General features: G+C 50.9%; 1 protein-coding gene across 1 annotated transcript in view; it reads right to left on the bottom strand.

Annotated features, from left to right (window-relative positions):
- Positions 1 to 20,494, bottom strand: part of CACNA1G (calcium voltage-gated channel subunit alpha1 G) — a gene marked incomplete at its 3' end in the record, with an annotated part of 100,497 nt that overhangs the window by 43,782 nt on the left and 36,221 nt on the right. The window contains exons 12-20 of the mRNA XM_084273342.1: positions 19,990 to 20,145; positions 15,585 to 15,653; positions 12,709 to 12,802; positions 11,977 to 12,161; positions 11,381 to 11,827; positions 5,620 to 5,720; positions 4,595 to 4,718; positions 1,597 to 1,665; positions 536 to 720 (exon numbers count right to left, since the gene is read on the bottom strand). Of these exons, the coding sequence (XP_084129468.1) occupies positions 536 to 720; positions 1,597 to 1,665; positions 4,595 to 4,718; positions 5,620 to 5,720; positions 11,381 to 11,827; positions 11,977 to 12,161; positions 12,709 to 12,802; positions 15,585 to 15,653; positions 19,990 to 20,145 (1,430 nt within the window). The remainder of the gene's footprint in view (positions 1 to 535; positions 721 to 1,596; positions 1,666 to 4,594; positions 4,719 to 5,619; positions 5,721 to 11,380; positions 11,828 to 11,976; positions 12,162 to 12,708; positions 12,803 to 15,584; positions 15,654 to 19,989; positions 20,146 to 20,494) is intronic.

Here is a 20,494-nt window from a genome sequence, read left to right as displayed (position 1 = left end):
ACAGTCGCTTTCATCCTGCCTGAGCGACTTGAAAAATAAATGTCTCTGTGAAATTAATGGGAAACTGAGGGAGAAAGAGCTTCTTTGCATTCTAGGTTAAGCAACAGTTTAGTCTCTGCTTCCTTAAAAATGAACTGCCACCTGCTACTAATTTCCTTCTTTGTAACGAAAGCCATTGACTGCCTGAAGGAAAGGGGGAGAAGAAGCTGTTAAGCTGCACTTTACACAGAGCAAATGAGAACACAAATAGCAGGGGATGTGTGTTTTAATGAGCAAAAGAGGCATTGATCAGTTTACTACTGCTTTTGGGGCTGGTCCCAAAACACAGCGAGTGCCTGGAGCTCCTTGCAGCTCCGCAGGACCCGCAGCCGCTCATTGTCTGCCGAGCGAGAGGAGGCTGGGCACAACGCTGGCAACAGACACTGTTCTCTTGGCTCGCCAGCCCCTTCCCTTGCACAAATGCTGCTGTTTGCAGGAGAGGCTCAGCTCTGCCTTCAGCACACGGTCCGTTAGGTGTTCCTCACCCTCCACTCACCTTAAGGGCCGCAGCGTCCTCAGCAGCCTCAAAACCCGCAGCATCCCCAGGATTTTCGTGCCGCTGTCTGACACCATCGAGACCAGGATGTCGATGACGGAGATGAGAACCAGCACCCCATCCAGCACGTTCCAGCTGCTTTTCAAGTAGGCTTTCTCCCCAAAACACAAGCCTAGTGCCACCACCTGCCCGGACACCAAGTTGCAACAGATTATGACTATCGCATCCAATGTGTTTCTTCCAGTTAGCAACCTGCTGAGAATGCATTATTTACAGATACAAGCCTGCAAGTCCATTTGCTTCCCAGTACAGAAGCCTAATTAGACAAATCAGCACATGTTATATTGCAAGAACTGTACAAACACCTCTGCAGAGTCATCTCAGATTGTCACTTACCACTGGATTTCATTTTTTTAATGCAAGTAAACCTACCTGCACAAAACTGTTCCTAACATGTTTAGCTCTGGTATAAAAAGTTTGATTGTATTTTATCCCTACAGACCGCTGGAGCAAAGGTTCGGAGTGGCTGACCCAAAGCAATTCATTTACAAACTCTGCAAATAAAGAAAGGAGAGAAACTTCCCAAGGAAAGAGCAGTTGTTCTGCCAGATGATTATGAATTACATGAGAGAGATTTACAGCAATGGGTTCCCGAGCCTCCTGCCTCAAATCCAAAGTGTTTCAACGTGCTTAAGTCTCTCCCTCCTCAGGAAAGCAGATAGCTGCTTAGGTTGTTGAGGACAATTGGTTGTTGAAGACAATGGGACTTACACGCATGGTTGAAGTTAAGCATGTGCTCAAGAGCTTTGCTGAATGGGGAAGGATTGCTGAATTGAAGCATCCCATTGCTCATATAATGGTGTAAATCAAGAGCAACTTCAGTGAAATCGTTCTGATGTAAAACGTGCTCAGAATAAGACAAGTGGTGGGTATCTGAATATGCTTCAGATGAGGAAAATATACACCTCACTTGTAGCTGGTAGACCTAGGGGTTTTGTGAGTCCACCATAATAAAATATCACTAATATAATGGAGGCATATTATCCTCCAGCTTCATTTACCTTAACTGTCATCTCAGTCAGGAAGATAACTGTAAAGATGTAGTTGGAGAGCGTTAGGAAAATCCGTTCCTATAAAAAAGAAAATGAGAAACAATCTTTTATTGCCTGCTCTCTGCAGCTGCACATCTCCCTGTGCATGGAGGGTGGTTGCTAACTGTTCTCCGGCTTCTGAGCTGAAACAAGTCTTGAACTGTTTGCTCACAAGGAGGAGAATATCCAAATATTTAGACAATAACACAGTAACACTCGGCAGGGTTCAGCACTACCAGTGGCTGGGGCTGTGTCAGCACCATGGACAGGGGGCAGACACTGCACCTGCCCTCAGGTTCTCCCATCTGCCCCCCAGGTCACTCTATCTGCCCCCTGGTCCATCCATCTGCCCCCCAAGTCCCAACCTCCTCCTCCAGCAGAAACAGGGATATCTCCCCTCCTTGGAGCACGCTTGACACATCTCCATCTGCTCCTCACCTGTGGACGTCACTGCACAATGCAAATATCACCGAGCTCCCAATTCTCCTAGAAATTAAGTCAATATTAGAGTGGCTGTGCTGCAGGCAAGCAGGACCCGCAGGATGCTGAAGAGCAGCTGGCAGGAGTTGTCACAGCTCCACCGAAGCCAGAGAAGCTCTGGGGGTTTACACCAGCTGAGACCTGTCCCCAAAAGGTTATGCACTTGCCCAAAGCCACAGGACAGACCTGGGCATGAAGCCCAATAGTCTCATCTCCCCATCCCCTGTGCTATCCACCAGACCATGCAGTCCTCGCTGCCACTGCTCTGCAATCGCAGCTAGTGATTACAGATGAGACCATGGGCTGGTTCCCTATCTGTAGTTAGCAGAAACCTTTCTTTTTAATGACGATCATTAAATAAATTACACTTTTCCCTAATCCCCGAACAATCTCTGATTGCCTGTACTGAGAAATGGACAGCAGAAGGCGGAGGCTGGAGGAAAGATGATGCGTGTGCGTGTATGCATGTGCGCACACAACTGAACCAGCCCCAGCTCTGCTAATAACAATTTGGGATTTATTTCTGCCTCTCCCTACAGAGCAGTCCTGTGAGAGATGCAGATCTCTTGCTCAAAATGAGATGCAATTTAAACAAGACAAAACACCTTGGCAACTCTCTCGCTTGCCAGATCATGATTTACTGAAGTGACTCAGGAACCAGAGAGTAGCTTGTTTCCATACTGGGTCCATAATTAATTAGGTCCTAGACCTGCACTGTGATTGCCTGAGCTGTGATAGGAAACATCTCTGGCCGTGAGTTGATGGCCACACAAAAGGCTGCTGCAGAGGGGTAGGCAGTATGCAGGGGAAAGAGAGCGGGGACCAGCTTGTGGAGCTGGAGATAAAACAGCAATAGCATGAGGGGGAGACGGAGGGTATTATATTCCTCTCTGGCAAGCGTGTGGCTATTTTGAAGGATAATCTCCCCAGCCCATGTCGCGCACTCTGCGATGGGGAGCGCGTGTTGGCTAGCAACAGCAGCCCCTGCTCTGATAAGCCAGCTGAAACTGGGACAGGGAAAGAGAACTCGCTTGGAGCGGCTAGAAAATCCACAGCTCAGGGAAGCAAAGTACAATTATTTCAAACAACTCAAGCTAAACTAACGCTCTCGGTTTCCAGATGAGAGCTCCACCAGCACAGGCAGGTCCTGCACACCTCTCCTGGCTCCTCTGCCCCTTCTCAGCATGACCCTTCTCCTCTCTGCTGCTCCCAGACCATGGTCCGGCTCAGCTCCAGCCCTGGACAACCTGTTTTGGTTCCCCTGCTTATAAGCTGATGCTGATGAACATCATACCAGTCCCTGTCTGCTTTCCTCTCTCCCAGTGCCCAGAGGCACCACAACTCATCCTTCTCTCATACATGATGTGCTGGGTTTTCATCCTACAGCTTTTTGCTGTGGGCTCCTCTGTGTTGCACCCTTCACCTCTGTGCGACTACAGCTCCTTTCGGAGCTACCCTTGGTGAATGGTGACTATCAGAGGATGCAGCACAGGGCTCCAGAGAAGCATTTGGGATTTTTAGGGGTATTCTCAGGGTACCCTGGCTGGGGAACAGCGGGGTGATTTCCTCCTGCTGTACGGCTGCCAGGGAGTCCTCCTCTCTTCTCGCAGCTGCGAGCTGGCGCACTGCGACTGCGTGATAGCCGAAAGAAATTAATTCAGGGGAGGGACCACTGGGCAAACTATTTCAGTAAAGAGGACTACTAGGGAAAGCTTAAAATAGGCACAGAGCAGCCAAGACTCCAGTTTTAAGGTCTTACATTCAAGAGCCACAAAAAATGAACAGCCTGACACGCCTACGTCAACAAAACAGGATTCTATACGATAGCGATATGAGCAGTCTTCTGCAGTGCATCAGCAAGAGCCCAGCGCCTCTCTCAGCCACAATCCACACTGAGATAAGAGAGCAATGGGGTGGTCCTGCCCCTCTGACCAACGGATCTTGATGCCGCGAGGGGCCGGTTTGAGAAATCACTGCGGGGTCTATTAAGACAAAGCGGCTCAGGGGAGCGGTGCTGGCGCTACTGTGCCGGTACGAGTTCCGTTCTGCTTGTGTCACAACAAAGCTGCTACACAAAGGAGAAGGAAGAGTATGAAATGAACAGTTTCCCCCATTGCCTTCGCACCCCGCAGCCGTGCCCGCGGAGAACAGATGGGAGAGGCGCACGTTGTGTTGAGACAGGGAAAGTGTCTGAAGGTTTATCGGGGAAGGGAGCGGAGACAGATGTCATGCTTATGTCATGTGTTAAAACCTCGATCGCGCTCGCAGAAATGGGATGCTGGAGATACTGCAGGCTACTTAGAAGGGATGCTGGGTAGGGACCAGGGGAGGTGCTGTACCTAATTCAAGAGATACATGGTGGGAGGGGGTGTGCTGTCAGTTTCCCGTTTAAAAAAGAAAGTGAGAGCCAAGTGCAGAGCAGCGGGGGCCAAGCCACGGGTGTTGGCCTCACAAGGAGCACAGGAAAATGTTACCCTCAGACACTCACAGCGCTGTGAGGCTCGATTTTGGGTCGTTCCATGGCAATGGTAATGCAGTTCAGGAAAATGATCACCAAGACGATGTGATCAAACATCTTGTGCGTGATGATTTTATTGCACATCAGACGGAATCTGTCGAGAGAGAAGAAAAAAAGAGAAGAAAAACAAGAGGAGGCACAGGCTGGCTATTAATGCTCAACTGGTCAGGGAGAAATGCAGCAGCTCGACCGTGTGGCAGGGGAACTGAGCGCTCTGTTTGTAAAACAGATGAGCTACAAGCTCCCAATCCCCTCCCTGGCAGAGCCACACAGGGCAGGCAGATCGGGGTATGAATAGAAAAGGATCTGAGCTGCAGAATTTCAAGCCCTGGTAATATTCACGGGGGACTTGGGGTCACTTGAAATGGGGCAGCTGCTTCTACAACTCGGACATGCGGCTGGGTTTGGATTCGACCCCCTGCCTGGTCCGTAGTGCTCAGGTTTAGCTTAAATAAAGGAAGAACTACTCCCAGCAAGCCCGTAAGGGCTGAGCACTCATGGAACAAAGGGACAGAAGCTATTTATTGTGACAGATGGCTGTATGCTGACCCAGGATTTATAATACCGTATTACATTTCCCAAAGTCTGTTTCTGAAAATCTCTCTAATCTCGGTATGAATGAACTCGGCTGCTGCCCAGGGCCCTCCAGCTCAGCCACGGGAAGCCCTCCCTGAGCAAGGGTTCATGTCCACAGGAATACGTATGAGAGCGCAGAGCCTGGACGGCTTGGGGGCCAGAGCTGGGTTCACTGATGAAGCAAACAATGAACTTGATAAAGCTGTAACCATGCTCTGAGCTGTGGGTCTATGCCAGGGCCATGCCCACGCCGGAGCTGCTCTCTGCAGCTGGCAAGTACTTGCTCTGCAGCCCTGATGTGGCACTGGAGCAGGGGAAGGGCTGGGAGCTTTGTGGGCTCATCTACACCAGATAGATTCCTTGGGAACAAGGGCATCCATGCCCAGCATGCTGTCATAGCTCAAGCACAGCTGCCTTACCTTGAGTGAGGAGCGAAGATATAGATGGACCAGGAGTCCCTCTCTTTGCAGCAGGTGGGGAGACGTGCCCGCACCCACGCCTTCAGACGGTCCCTTTTGCTCTGCAAGGAAAACACACAGCAGAAACGTACCAGGAGGAAAACACAGAGAGAACTGTTAAAACAATAACACACACCCTACAAAATTCCAAGCAAAGGACTCCAGGCAATTTTTCACTGACCACGCATCTCCAAGTGCTCAGTAAAGCCAAAATAAAATGATCTCCCCACAAAAGACACCCCTGGGCAGGGGAAGGAGCTCTGGCAGCCAGGCAAGGGCTGTGCTGGCCCTGCAGCCACTCAGGGTTTGGTCTCGATTGATCCTCCACATGGTACCTGCATCTGGCACGTGGTCAGCCAAGAGTACAAACCTGGTAAATAAAACCCTTGGCCAGAGGAGTGATGACTCGCAGTGTTGGTCCCTCAGATACTTGTCAGATGCTTGCCAGAATCTTCTAAGGTTTTTGGGGGTATTTTTGTTGTTAGGAGGTTTTTTAGGAATATACGCTGCTTACATCAGGGGTTATAAGAAGAGCAGAGGGAGGGAGTCCTGCCGCTTGCTGGGCCAAGCCCAGTGTCTATGCACCACTGGAAAGCTGAAGAAATCATGTGGGGACCTGAGCTTTGGTCCAGGAAGGCAATGGCGAGCATCTGCCTCCCATTCAGCACGAACAGATTAGACGGGAGATTATAAAGCCAGAAGGCAACATCGTGGCCAGCCTGACCTTCTGCATGAACATGGGCCATCCAACTCCCACAAATTAATTCCTACTCGAACCCACAGTGCATCCTCACACACACATACTTATATTTTAGACTGCCTGCAAGGTCATTTAAGGCCAGGAGGGCAGATTGTGAAAGCCTGGGCCAACAGGTCAGCTGAAGACATGAAAAACTGGATACTGAGGGAAAGCCTCATCCCAGCAGCAGCAGCCTCTGGATTAGGTCTTGTCGCCTTCTCATCCATAGGTCTCTGAGGGGACGTCTGGATCTTTAATCCAATTGGCACTGCACTGCTGCCATCCTGAGCACAGGCAATCAGCAGAAGCCAGGCAAACATCTCGCCCCACCACGCCGAGGCTTTCCCAGCCCTTACAAATCGAAGCTCCAGAAGATAAATCCACAGACCGACCAATGCAGCATCACCACGCTGCTTTGAGCTTGCAGATAACTAAAAATGAATCCTTGTTCTTTCATGACCCTTATTTCTCCGCTACCCCCTGGGCTTGGGATGGGCACACACACAGGAACGTGGCTGCACAGGCTCTTTAACGCTTTCTTCTGTGGATGTTCAGAGCTGTGAGCATGCAGAGGGGCACAAAGCACAGCGCAGGAACTGCTGCTTACACCACAGGAGCACCCAGACCCCAGGGCTGAGCCACTTTTGGTTATTTCACCCTAGAAACGGGAAAATGGGGTGAGGGGGGATTTGTTCAGAGCCAAACTGTTAGCAATTGGAGGTACTGTGGACTGTAAAAATGGGATTTGTTAGGGTAATTGAGTGGAACGGAGGAAGGCTTTCTGTTCCTATAGGCACCCAGCCAGGGCTCTCATTAGCGATGGGTAATGGCCAGCGTAGTGTCCGTTTTAATGACCGCGCTCGGTGGCAACGTGAAGCCTTCAGAAAATACAAACCAACTTGTGAAAATAACAGGAAAACTTTGAGTAACAAAAAAAAAAAAAAAATAAAAAAAAAAAGCAGCTAGAGCTTTCCACCCCTCCCCTTCAGCTGTCCGTCCGTCCGTCTGTCCCTCCTCCCTCCTATGCAAACACTGACCACGGCACGGTACACCAGTAGGCTTTGGCCACATCTTGGCTGGTTTCACATCCCGTTTCCAACCCCAGGCAAGGAGTCAGAACTGTTTCCTTCTCTCTAAACTGTATTTAATAGAGCATGCATCCTTAGGGTTGTGTTATCCTGTCGAGCAGCCTAGTTAGTTTAATTATCCATAGATTTAACAAAGGTAAATAAATGGGTAAAACCTGGGTGTCTGCTCAAAGGGGCAGTGAGAACGGCGATTGCTACCCTGGCCTCTGGACACAGAGCAATAGCTGCGACTTGGTCCAGTTCATTTTGCAAGCTGGAAGGTTTCCAGAAGTATCTATTATTCAAAGCAGTTCTGGTATTTATCATGGGGATTTGCAGTGAATGGTAATGCGTCAGCAGCACAGAATGCTTCTTTATATTCCTTTTGTCCAATTTTAATGCCAAAGATATTTTGGGGTTTGGCTAATTGTTGCAGCTTGCAGTTCACGGGCTAAATCAGATAACAAAGGCAAAAAGTGATCTTCCATCATGTCTCTCTATTCAGCTTTGTGAGAGTAAGGGCAAGCACCAGGGCTTGGCTGGGGCCGGCAAAGCCAGGGCTGCACTCTGGCTGCTCCGTACGGGGCCATCTACATCCACGGAAATCCAAAGTCGAAGGAATTACTCCAGATTTCCACCAGTGGAACAGCAGAGTTCAGCTAATTCGAGCCAAATGCGAGATATTTGTGAAATAAAACCTGAGCGTTCCCAGCCCACGTCCCATCAAACGCTTTCTCCGCGAGGTCCAGACACGCATCAACCGCTTACAATCAGGCTGATTGCTGCTCAAGCCTGCATTCTGCTCAACGCAGTACATCAATTATGTGGTTAAAATCATATGTATTTGTTCATAAAACACACCTGGACGGGATGAATAAAGATGTGGGGAGGGGGAGAGGGGGGAGAAGAAAACTACACTTGCCGGTAACTTGAGAACATCTCCCTGGGTAAGACCACCCAAACCCCCCCACCAGCACGCAGGCAGGGGCCAGGACACAGCGTGATACCACCATGCTGCCTTCTTTGCCTGGCAATGTGTTAATAGGGCCCTCTGATCCCACAGCAAGGAGAGCTGCTGATAAATAGATGTGGCTTGTTGGGCTTTTTTTAGGACTTTCAGATATTAATGTACTTCTGAGGGCAGGACGAAAGGCAGTTGGCATTAAAAGATGACTGATGCACTCCTCGGAGTAAAGGAGAGGCTTAGATTTAGAAAAGATTTATTATAAGGATAGGAAGTGGGGGGAACTGCTGAAAAACGCTCTATGAGCAGCAACAGACTTCCAGGCAAACTGGAGGTGCTCAGGCCCTGGCTATTTAATTTAAATATGCTGCCAGGACAGGCTGAGAGGGCCTGGGAGGTGGCTGGACTGAACGCCACAGAAATAGAAAGCACAATAGGTGAAAGGGAAAGGAGCTGCAACTGGAACGTGCAGCTAGGAGGGGACACGTTTGGTTTTGCGGATTCTGTGTTTCTCTCACTTTCTTCTTCGAGCAATTTGGGTAGAAAAGCACCCAAAAACACCCAAGATCCAGCAGATGTGAAGAACAAAGGCCTCGCAGCAGGCCGCTGGTCTCGGTCGCAGCCACGTGAACCCAAGCAGGCAACGGATCGCTCTCCCGGCAAAGTTTCTCCTTGTCTGCCTTCAGGCAAGGAAGAACAGCTTTCAGTCCCCTGATTTTATACTTCTGGGGAGAAGAGCTACCAGGGGCCTGATTCTGGCTCCTCGGGGGGATGTAAATTCAGCATAAACTCATTGAAAGCAGCAGAGCGGCACTAATACAACGGGAGCCTGGGAGATCCAACCGAAGCCTTTGCACCTCCTTTCATTTCTGCGCAGAGGCAATCAAAACCAGCCAGCAAGGAGAGATGTGAAGCTTTGTTGCAGAAGGGCATATTTAGGATTACTTTGATCTCAGTAACAGTTGAGTTCTTTTCTTCTTTTGTTGGTGGGGGAGTTTTGACTTTTATTTTTTCCAGTTAAAAAAAATAATTACTTTTTTCCCCCCCCTGACTTTGTCAAGGCTAATTTAGGGGTGAAGCATCCCCCCAGACCTCGGTGGGGGGACACACAACCACAAAGGGAAGCTCCACAACCTGGGGGCTCATTTCACTAATCTAAGACATATTTTCCAATCTGTCTGGTTTAGCGATGTGCAGCAAAGACCTATTTCAGGGCATGGGGAAAGGCACCAGCCAGCTGCAGATGTCCCAGCTGTGGCCATACCATGGGCTGGGGTACAGTTTATTTACCCTATTTTGCCTACTCTTTCCCTAGGCATTTGCTTCGGACCCCTCCATGGGAGAGGACTGAGGCACCTTTGGTCTAACCCAATGTGACCAGACCTGAGCACACAGAAAAAGCCATTTGGGTTTTTCATGTTAAAAGCAGCTGCCACAATAAAGATTAAAAACGTGTGTCTTATTCAACAGCTCATCATCAGCACTGGCTGGGACCCTGGCAGAGGAGGGACACGTCTCATCATCACACAACATCCAGCACAAGGGGGGCTGCTGGCTTCTGATCTTGGGGTGAGGGGGAAAAGGAAGGGACCTGTGGGATGTTTGGACCAGGTGAGCTGGAAAAAGGCACAGATGTTGGAGCATGGAAAAAAAATCCCTAGCCAGCAATAAAGAGCACGGTCTCTTAATCACTTTTACTAGTGCTTTTTCAAAAAATAATTACTGCTCCTTTTCTTAAAAATTCAATTTATTTTATGGAGGTTAAAATCCAGGTTAAGACAATCAGTAAAAATCCCAGGTTGAGGATCCATGCTGGAGATGTAATGGGATAATGGCTTTTTTTAAAGGCAGTTCACAGCTGAGTGACTCCATTCTGCCAGCACTGATTCTTTCTCCTCCTGTTCCTGCTCAGGAGCCACCACTGCCTTTCACATCCCTTCACAAGCTCCAAATATCATCTTCATTCAACAAACTCAGTGAAATACAGTAAAAACTTGCACACAAGCTGCAGTTCTCTTGCTCTCAGTATCACCCCAGCTACTATCACATGGCTCTACCCAAAACCCACCCGCTCCAGCCACAGAAACAGTCACCCCCTGGGGACGACACAGCAGTCTATCACATTCTTAAGCCTGAGAACAAGGTAAAGCCAAACAAAAAGGTAACCTGGGAAGAGCAAAAAACACCCCAACACCCATCCCAAACCGTCCTGGGAGCATCCCAGTAGGACAGCCTCCATGGGCATCCTGCCATCAGCTCAAGCCCCTCTCTGCCAGCTGTGCAAGGAACCCTGGAAAAGCAGCCAAATTCCATTTATCCCTCACAGATACCAACATCCATGTGGATAAAGACCCCCATTCCTTCCCCACACTAGCAGGCCTTGTCGGTAACATCTATACGGGGCTTTTCAGGCTGGTGATAGAGACAAACACTTACTGGACTCATGCCTCTTGTTATCAAAATGAATGCAAAGCCTTTGAAGTTACCTACAGGACTAGAGCTGCCATGGGATTGGGAGGTGTGTTTGGGGGCAAACCCTGCCCTCTCCTTACCTATTCATGTCAACAGAAATTGCTGCTGTGCATGGGGGCAAAAAGGTGAATAATGGCTGGAGAGGGGGGGAAAGTTACTCTCTTTTTTTCAAAAAAAGAAGAAGTGAACCCAAAAGAGCATGTTTTTCCAGGAGACAGTCTTTGTCCTGCACCTTTTAGTGGAACCTGGGGAGTTTTGCCCCAGTGCCTCCATTGTGAACCATCCGATACTGCCTTGAAGCACTTAATAATATACCAACCCTATTTCTGGAGGCATCCACAGCCCAGAGACCTTCTGGTGCTCTTCAGGGGAGACCCAGCCCTGCAGCAGGCCACAGGCTGTGCAATCCCAAGAGAGGTACATGCATCACTCAGTCAAGGGAAAAAAACAACCTCCAAAGAGTGTCTGGCATTTCCTTACCATGTTGCCTTCATCATCACAGTCATCGCAGTCCTGCCGGGGATCATCCAGGTGGAGCTGGTGCAGCAGCAGACCCGGAGAGGTCTTCCCATTGCAGTCCTGGTGCTCGGAGGTGGAGGTCCGGCTGCTGTGCATGCTGCTCGTGCGGTACAGGGAAGGCACCTGCAGGGTATCCTGGAGGTCGAAGGAGCCTTTTGTCTCCAGCGACTCCATGCGATGGGGCAAAGAGCCATTGAAGCTGCCAGCCCGGCTGGAGTGCTCCTCGTCCGAGCTCTCCCCTTCCTCCGAGCTCTCCTTCCCCTCTCCAGAGAGGAGGGACCTGCGTTCGCCACTCTGTCCCCGACGCTTGAGGCTGGGGGCCCGGCCGATGCTGTTCCAGCTGGAGCGGCGGCTGTTCCAGGAGCTGCTGGCACTCCAGGGGCTGTGCGGTGAGCTGCGGGTGCTGGGCTGCGGGAAGGATAGGGACAGGGATGGCATCAAGCCTGGGCCAGCCGCCCCCGCGCTGGGCTGCTGCAGTGCCAGCTGGGGCAGAGGGATGGACAGACAGACCCGTAGGCCCAACAGACACCCGCTGAGGAGTGTGGTGACGCGAGTACCGGGGACTTGAGCTCGTAGGCGGCGGGGTCCACGGACACGCCGCTGGCCCGGCGGGACTCATAGCCCTGCGCTGCGTCTCCGAACATGGCGCTTTTGGGCATGGGCATTGGCGTGGCAGCGGTGTGTATGATGAGTGGTGGGGTCAGGCTCTTCTTCAGCTCTGGGTGGTCGCTCAGGGCCATCACTGGAAGACAAAAGTGGGTTTGAGGTGTCACATGGAGGGACACAACTACAACCTGCTCCCAGGCAGGAAAAGCAGCTGCACAGGGACAGCTCTCCTCCAAGCATCAGGGGGCAGTCAGGGGAGCAGGGGGATGTAAACCAGGAATGGAATCAGGTGCCAACGGGAGAGGAGAGCAGTTGCAGACTGTCATCTGCTGCCCCTCAACCTTCCAACCAATACCCACCAGCTCAAACCCCAGGAACCTCCTGCCTACGCTGGGCTCCCTCCATTCTCCTTCCCCACAGGTCCTTCACTTGTGCCCCTGTGGAGTGATCCCAAAAACCCAGAGCTCGGGCTCAGTAGGGACATTATGACCCGAATGCCATCACGTCTCCATCTGCATCACATGACCCAACCGGGCAACACAAGCTTGCTGGCCTCGGTCAAGCGTGCCACAGCTTGGACTACGCCGTTATTTCTAGCAGGGCTCTTCCCTTTGGGGCACACTGTTTTCACAGTAAAATGAGGTTTCTGCTGAAAAGCCCATCCTCCCGGGGCTGGTACTCACAGGCTGGATTTGACAAGTTTTTCTTAAGTCCTCCCTCCTCTTCCAGGCTCCGGGGGAAGAGATCCCCCTCGGAATCGGACTTGGAAGCATCACCCTGGAGCAAAACAGAGGGCTTCAGCAAGGAAGGCGAAGGGCTGTGGTGCACGGACACCCCTCTGAAAAAATGGATTCCCCTTTCCAACACCACACCTACGGATCCACTGAATTTTGTACCACGATGCAACATCACCTTCCACAAAATGACGCATGCACATATTTATACCACAGACTAATTAACCTCCTACCAGGAAGACAGACTGCCTCTGGCTCCAAACACGTTCCCAGAAAGGGATCAGAGAAACCAAACCGTTGCTTAATTTTTGCTGCTGGAATTGCATACTGGGCATGTGTTAGGGAAGGACACATATCTGATGAGCAGCTCTGGGACAAAAATTGACCCTACTCATCTCTCTTAATTTATACACTGTGACTTAAAGCTCCCTGTGGCTCTTTTCTAGCGATGCTTCCACAAAGCAATCCAGGATTCGGAAGGGGCACAAGGGACCTGACTTTCCAACGCAGCTAATGGGCACGTGTTGATGGACAGTCCACCAGCGCAGAGAGGATCCAGGTTGCACAACCCAATAACAACCGCCCTGGGTGACTGCTCCCCTCCCAGCTGCAACACAGAACAGAAGGTGAAGTTTGGGGGATTTACACTGTACCATGTTGGGGATTTAAATTCCGCCGTATCATTTCAAGGACCAAGGGATGAGCGAGAGCTGCCTGCTTTGACACAAGCCCATCCTCAGGAGGATACAGATGTGGGTTACCATTGTTTGCAGCGTGGTGCCCGGGCTCTCACTTGGTCCTGTGGCACAGACCTGCTTAGGGACACCCCTGCACACCCCACTGATTCTGTCCATTGGCACTGCAGAAAGGCATTTAGGGTGTGGTATAGTCAGGAGACACCTGACAGGCAATGGTGCTCGCCAGAAGGATGCCCATCCGAAAGAGGAGGACTCACAGCTGAAACCACTGCTCTGGCAAAGGGCACCAAACCCCGTCGCAATGTGTGTCAGGAGGGAGGAGAGGTGGGAAGGGAGGGAGGATGCTAGGATGAAAGAAGCCAAGCAGACCCTCACTTAGCTGGGAGAGACCAGGAGCCCCAGAAAACCCCACCGAGGCTAAGCTGCATCCCCAGGAGCCCTGGCCAGCACAGCAGAGGTTTGGTGCTCGGGTATCTGTTGGCTGTGAAAAACCCAGCAGGAGCCCAGTGTGGGACAGGAGGAAGAGATGGCACCCAACATGAGGTCCAGGGCCCTGTGCCTCTTTGTTGAGCAAAAGCCCAGCAGGGTGAGCCCACAGGGTCACTAAACAGTTAAGGGGATTTTTTTTCCAGGCAGGCTGGGCCTTCCCAGACACAAGTTTTTAAGGAAAATGAGTGTGTGATGTGAAGCATTGGCTCAAAACTTCCCCTTCTGAGGATCCAGAACTTCTATGCTATTCAGGGAAGCTCATCCTGTAGGACGCAGACTGGGAAGGTCAGGAATGCACCTTGCAACGGGGAGCAGTAAAGACAGGCTGGCCTGAACTTCACTGGCGTCAAAAGCGTCTCCAGCTGGCTTCAGGTACGCTCTCTGCAAAGGCTCCCTGCTCAGCCCCTCAGTGGGCCTGCCAGGAATTACTCATTCTCCCTAATGGGTTATTAAAAAGGAATAAATAACGGGAAGGATTTTACGTGATTTGTATTCCTGGAGTGCTCTTTACCAGCCCAAAGGAAAGTTTTAGGGTGCGTGATGAGATGCGTGCCGAGATGGAAAAGCAGAGCTACGTGGGGACCTCCCACCCCCTCCCCAGCACCAAACCTCACGTCTGGAGGGCAGAAAGCATTCCCTCTGAAACACTCCGTGCCAGACTCAGTATGGTGCAGGCAAGCATCTCGCAGCCAGGGCTGCTGCCCGTTACCTGTTCTTGCATTCCCAGTTTGCCTTTCTGGATAGAAAAGGGGTTATGAGAGAACAGGGAGTTAAAAAACTTTTGGAAAATGAGGGTATGTCAAAATGGACCAGACAGTACAACGGCTCAACCAGCCTGTACCGAAGGGGACTGACACACTGGGATATGATGTGAAAGGGCTGTTGTGCTGAAGGAGAAGGCAGACGTCTCAGTAAGGACCAAAGGGTAAAGGAGTGGTAAAGAGAAAGATGAGGTTGGCAGAAGAGTAAGTTTTGGGGTATGCTGTGATTTGGAGATCCACGGCTTCCTCAGACCCGAATGGGACCATTTCACATCCTGACCAGCGCTGTGACACGGCATCTCGCCAGCGACCCCAGCGTCCCAGCCAGCCTTTCTGGGACACACCACAGTGAAGCTGCCGCCATCCTACCCTGTCCTGCTGAGCATGGGGCTCCCTCACAGACGTGTCCACAAACGGGCTTGATTCCAGGTCCCTTCGCTTCCAGGCACCCTCCTCTGCCTGCGTGGTGGAGGGAGCGCGTGGCAGACATGCTCAGCAATCAGCATCACTGTCTGCATCCCTGGGACATCACCAGGCTGCGAGGGGCTGCGACAGCCCAGTGGGGAGCCTTCACCAGCGCAGGCATCCAGAGAGGGGTCAGCAAGAGCCAGGGCTGGAGCCACATCAGCCGCCCCAAAGCACCCACCTTAATTTACCTGGCTCCCCTAGAGCAGGAAGGGACTTAAAATCAAGACTAACTCAACAATGAGGACCACAAAAAAATTAAAGAAATAAAGAAAAACCAAAACCAACCCCAAAACACCCAAACGAACCCAAAAGAACGACAGCTACTACAATGAGAACAGCACCACGGCGTGTGACCAGGCACCACGAGAGAGACAACCACGGCGGGCAGTGGGACGTGCTGTGTACGTACCCCCGACGAGTCGACAGGCAGCTGAATACAGCTTAACTGCCCACTCGCATCTTCTCGCTTGGAGATCTCCTGAAGGAGAAACGGGGGGAGGAAAGGGGGAGGAGGAAGGAAGGGGAAGGGCGCGTTCAATTTCCACAAGTTTCAACAGCAGGACTGAACGGGGAATCAAATAAACACACAAGGCAGCAGGGAAGGACAGGGCAAGGGGAGAAGGGCAGCGTGCGGCCGCAACGGAGAGCTGGGCTGGGACGCCCACTCCCCTGGGAAGATCTGGCATGGAGCAGAGCCTTTTGAAGGGACCAGCCTTACCTTTAAATTAAGTGTTTCGAACAGTTTGCTTCAGCTCCTAAGTGATAATTGTGCTAATGAAACACCAGCTAATTATTGAAAACATGATTATATATTTTTTTTTTGCAGCTGCATAATAGGATCTTTATTTATTATGCCTTCATTAAGCAGCAATGGAGGCTTTTAATGAATGTTTGATTAACACAATATCAGTCCTCTTACAGCCAGGTGACATACCTAGTTTATAGAAAACTACCAGAACCTGCCGGGTACTCCGATCCCTCCTCACCCCCTTTAGCACAGGCGCCCATTTAAATGCCCAAACATGGCAGGGGTCTGTGGATGGGGGGGGGGGGACAGCCCCATCCTGGGGGGTTTTGCTATAGGAGTGGCCCCAGGATCTCCTCACAGCACCTGAAATCCCTCTTCCCCTACCTACTTGGGAAGTACATGGCATTTCTGACCTCGCTGTGTCTCCCCTTCCTCAGGGGTGGCTCTCCCAACACCCCTCGGCAATGCAGCCGTGCCTGGTCCCATCCCACGGGTCCCATCACGTGGGAGGTGACAAGCTGTGGCAGGAGGGCACATGTTGTCCCACCACCTTAATCTCTTGCTTGCAGGGCAATGGATCTTGCCTCCGGTTGCTACGTGGGATGCAAAACTCATCCCACTCTATCTCACTCTGGGCTGGGATGAAGAGTTTAAGAGACAGATCAGTTTTGGGATCTGGATGGGCCAATGGTGTCCTGCTGGGTGTGTAACAGACACTTAATTTAAAGTCTTTGGTTGTGACAGAGAGAGACATGGAAAACCATCAAAAGAACACACAGAAATACTTCTCCTTCAAAAGGAAAATCCCACTGAAAGCTATAGGAATGCAAAAGGTAAGGGCTGCAAGAAAAACACCATCCAAAATCCCTACTGAAGTAGAAGGGACCGTTCTTTCTAGTTGAAGCCCAGCAGCAGTTGAAGTCCATATTTCTCCAAGGTTGCTCCATCCAGAGAGCAGGTAATGTCCTCCTGCAGAGGAGATGATGGGAGGATCGGAGGACCTGGGGTGCCAGGGATGAGGGGGAGGGCACAGGGGAAGGGAAGGAATAAACCCACAAGCAAGGATGGGTGGGATGAAGGGACACGAAGCCGGGAGGGTTACCAATGGAAGAATACACTCTGGGGATAACACTATTAGGGAGCCCCTCAGGAGAGGCACTTTATGCCTGATAAAAAGGAGTGATGGCTTGCTTCAGAGAAGAGTCCCCAGGGCAGGGACCCGAGGGGTCAGGCAGCAATTTCAAGGTAGCAGCTCAATCGAACAGAGTCCCCTGCTCACCTTCCCCACACGGACACCAGGATCAAGTTAAATCAGAAGAACAGGTGGTCAGAAATAACTATGTTGTGTAAAGTACTATGTGCTCCTCTTGTAAGGAAGGAGCAGGTTACCAAAGGAAAAATTAAAAATAAAAAGCAAAGGGGGGGGGGGTGGAAAGAATTGAAAAAAAGAGAAAGCAACTCAACCCTGCAAAATATATTGCTCCGTATTTAAAGTTTGGAACAGGTCCTTTTTGTTTCTCAACTGCTTATATACATCTGCTGCCTAGCAACTGGGGCTGCAAAGCCACGCACTAAAATTAACGAGGTGCTTGCAGATTGAGGAAAGGCACTCAAGGACCAGGGAGATAAAGGCAGCAGCCCCAGGATTGTGTTTCAGCCCAGAAATCTGAAGGAGAACAGGGGGAAAACAAAAAGAAACCCCACCCAAAACCCAACCCCACCAAAAAAACCTCAGGAGAAGGGTCAAGTGCAATCACAGGGGGGAGACGCTGGGTTTTGTTTACAGTGAGAGATGATCTCTCTATTAATTCTGCTTAGGAGAGGATCCTTTGTGTGCTGGCTAGCAAAAACCAGAGCGAGATCTGTTTGCAAAGCTACATGCCAGCAAAGCTGAATGAACATAAACCAGCAAAGCCAGACCTGGCTCCCAACCTCCAGCAGACATTTGCTCCCTGCCTGCTGCAGGACAGCTTGGGTTGAGCCAAGGGATCTCTTGATCCTATCATGATTTACTGAAGGAGCGTGGAGAACTCGGAATAACAAGGATGGGGGATGAAGATGATTATTAAACTGCTATCATTGAAGCCTGAGATACAGCCTAGCACTGTAACCAGAGTGACAAATTAGTTCATGGAATTGCCATCACTGGGCAGAACTGGCAAAGAGAGGGTTCGATCTTTGGAGGCTGTGATGGGTCCCAGTCCCTGCACTCACCTCTCCATACTGGCATGGGCATCAATGGCTTCAGGCTGCCTCACTGCTTTCCTGAATCTGAAGTTACTCCCTGATTTATGCTGCAGTTAAAGCATATTTTCAGCTTACACAGAAACCCTGGAGCTGGCTTGGGCCAGCCCGGCGCTGCCCTGGCAGTGGAGAAGCAAGAGTAGGAGATGGGTCAGCCCTGCTGCAAAGAAAAACAGCTGAAAGCAAATCTGGGGGTGCTGCAGGCGGTTCCCCTGCCTCCAGGGAAGACATCCCCAAGGACATGGTTATCAGAATAAAATCACAGCGCGTGAAGCCAGGGCATGAATTTCCAGGGAGCTATGCCATGGCACCAGCTGGCCGCAAAGCGAGCGCGGGATAAATGGCTGCCCAGGGAGACAGGCTGGGTGTGCAGGAGCGGGAGCATGCCGGCGGGCAAGCACGGGGATGCTCTAGCATGAAAAACCAGGCTGAGCCAAGGACCAGAGGTGTCAGCCTCCCTTGGGGACCCGGGGTTGGAAAAGGGACTGCTGGATTTAAAGGCTGTGTCCTTTCCTCTAAGGAACGGGTACAGTGGGGTGATCTCCCACTTCGGCGACCTTCAGAGAATCAATTTGCTGGGCTGAAGAGACAAAGGTTGGATTTCGAAGCCGTCATCACAAGCAGACAAGGAGCTTTGTGCCTCTTCTCGCTCGGGCAAGGGAACATTGTGCTATACGGGAGCCCCTGGCAGTGACCTTCCCTTCAGCTGAAAGGTGTGTGGTTGGGGGGGGGGGGGGGCGGGGCGGGGATTTACAGACAGAAACAGCTACAGCAATAACAATTAAAAGCACTGACATGGAGAGAGACGATACAAAAAGAAATAGAACAATTTCTTCATGCTGTCTCCTGCTATGGCTCCGTTAATTTAACTCTAAACTGCACTCCAAAAATAATAACAATAAACACAGGTCTGTGTGTAGCTATTCATAGGGTGGGAGGATATTGTGGTACCCAGGCAAATCATCACTCATGTCCAGTCGCCCCAGAGCACTTCTAAATACCAGAGGCAGCATGTAAAAGCTATACAAGCAGGTCCCAGTGAGCAGTTTTAGGTTATATTTACCTCTCCAACCCCCCAGGTAGGGTGTAAAAGTCCCTTCCCCTTACTGATGCTCTTGGACAGCTGGATAATTTTTGCAGAGAGCAGGTGGGCACTGCTGGTCCCCCACTCTGGGGACTAGGTGACATGCTCTCCGCTCTCTAGCTCAGAGCAGACAGTGGGGAAGGCAGTCAGGGTGGAAAAAAAGGTTCAGATCAAAGCTAAGTGCCCCCTTGCCCGGCCACCAAAGCCTCCAGCAACGTGGGATGTCTCATGGAGGTTCCCAGCCTGAGGAAGCAGCTGGCGGAGACCAGGAATCACGCACTTTAAAATGTGCAGAGCGCTGCAGAGTTGGAAACAGGAAGAGCTCCGTGAACACACACCATCAGAAAAGCTAATCGTGTCACTAATCTCTTACCAGCCTGCGTAAGGTTTCAGGAGGGGCTTTTAGTCTGGCTGACAAACACGGTGACAACTGTTTCAAAGACACTGTCATAGCAGCGATCCCATCCGCAGTGCCTGACTCACTGCTCAATTCCCACTCCTGCATTAATGCTAACAATGCTTTTCATTTAAGTCCTTTGTTTAGAGGGCTTGCTGTGTTAGATTGCACCATGGCTAAGGGGAGGGGGGGGGGAAAGAAGGAAAAAAAAAGAGAAAAAAGAAAAAATACCTAATATTTTCCATGTACCACTCTTGTAAACATACCGCTGTCCATCTCAGAAAGCAAATTCCAGGCCCTGAAAGTTTAGAAGCAAGCAGACACAGGCATCAGGACATTACCTCTGTCTGGAAACCCTCTACCAGGATGGCCACCAGCAGGTTAAAGAGAACGTAATTCCCAAATGTCATGAGGGCGATGAAGTAGAGAGCAGCCCAGGAGGAGGTGGAGGCCATGCCATTGTAAAGGACCTTGTTCCAGTCTTCCTGGGTTAAAATCTGCAGAGGAAGGGTATAGGAAAATGCAGAGACCAGAGGATTAAGTGTTATTTTTCACAGTTTTCCTGGCTGGGTGTCTGTGCTTATGACAGGCTGGACAAGCACCCCATTTTTGGAGCATCCACCATGGCACAGGAGGATAAACCTGGCCCAAGCCACCTTCTGAGAGAGGACCAAAGTGACTGTGACTTCCATGCTACTGTAAGGATCCTGCCCAAACTGCCCTGACTCCCACCCACACGAAGGGGTCCTTCAGCCATAGGGACCTGTGACAGCCCATGGGTCAGACATTTCCAGCCAGGAGTCCTGCCCAAGTCACAGCTCACATCAATAACGGGCTTCAACCTGA

This window comes from Gallinula chloropus, assembly GCF_964237585.1.
Source record: "Gallinula chloropus genome assembly, chromosome: 20".
Classification (NCBI taxonomy): Eukaryota; Metazoa; Chordata; class Aves; order Gruiformes; family Rallidae; genus Gallinula; species Gallinula chloropus.
The sequence above is the reverse complement of the archived record's forward strand: the minus strand, read 5'-3'. Positions and strand labels throughout refer to the sequence as shown.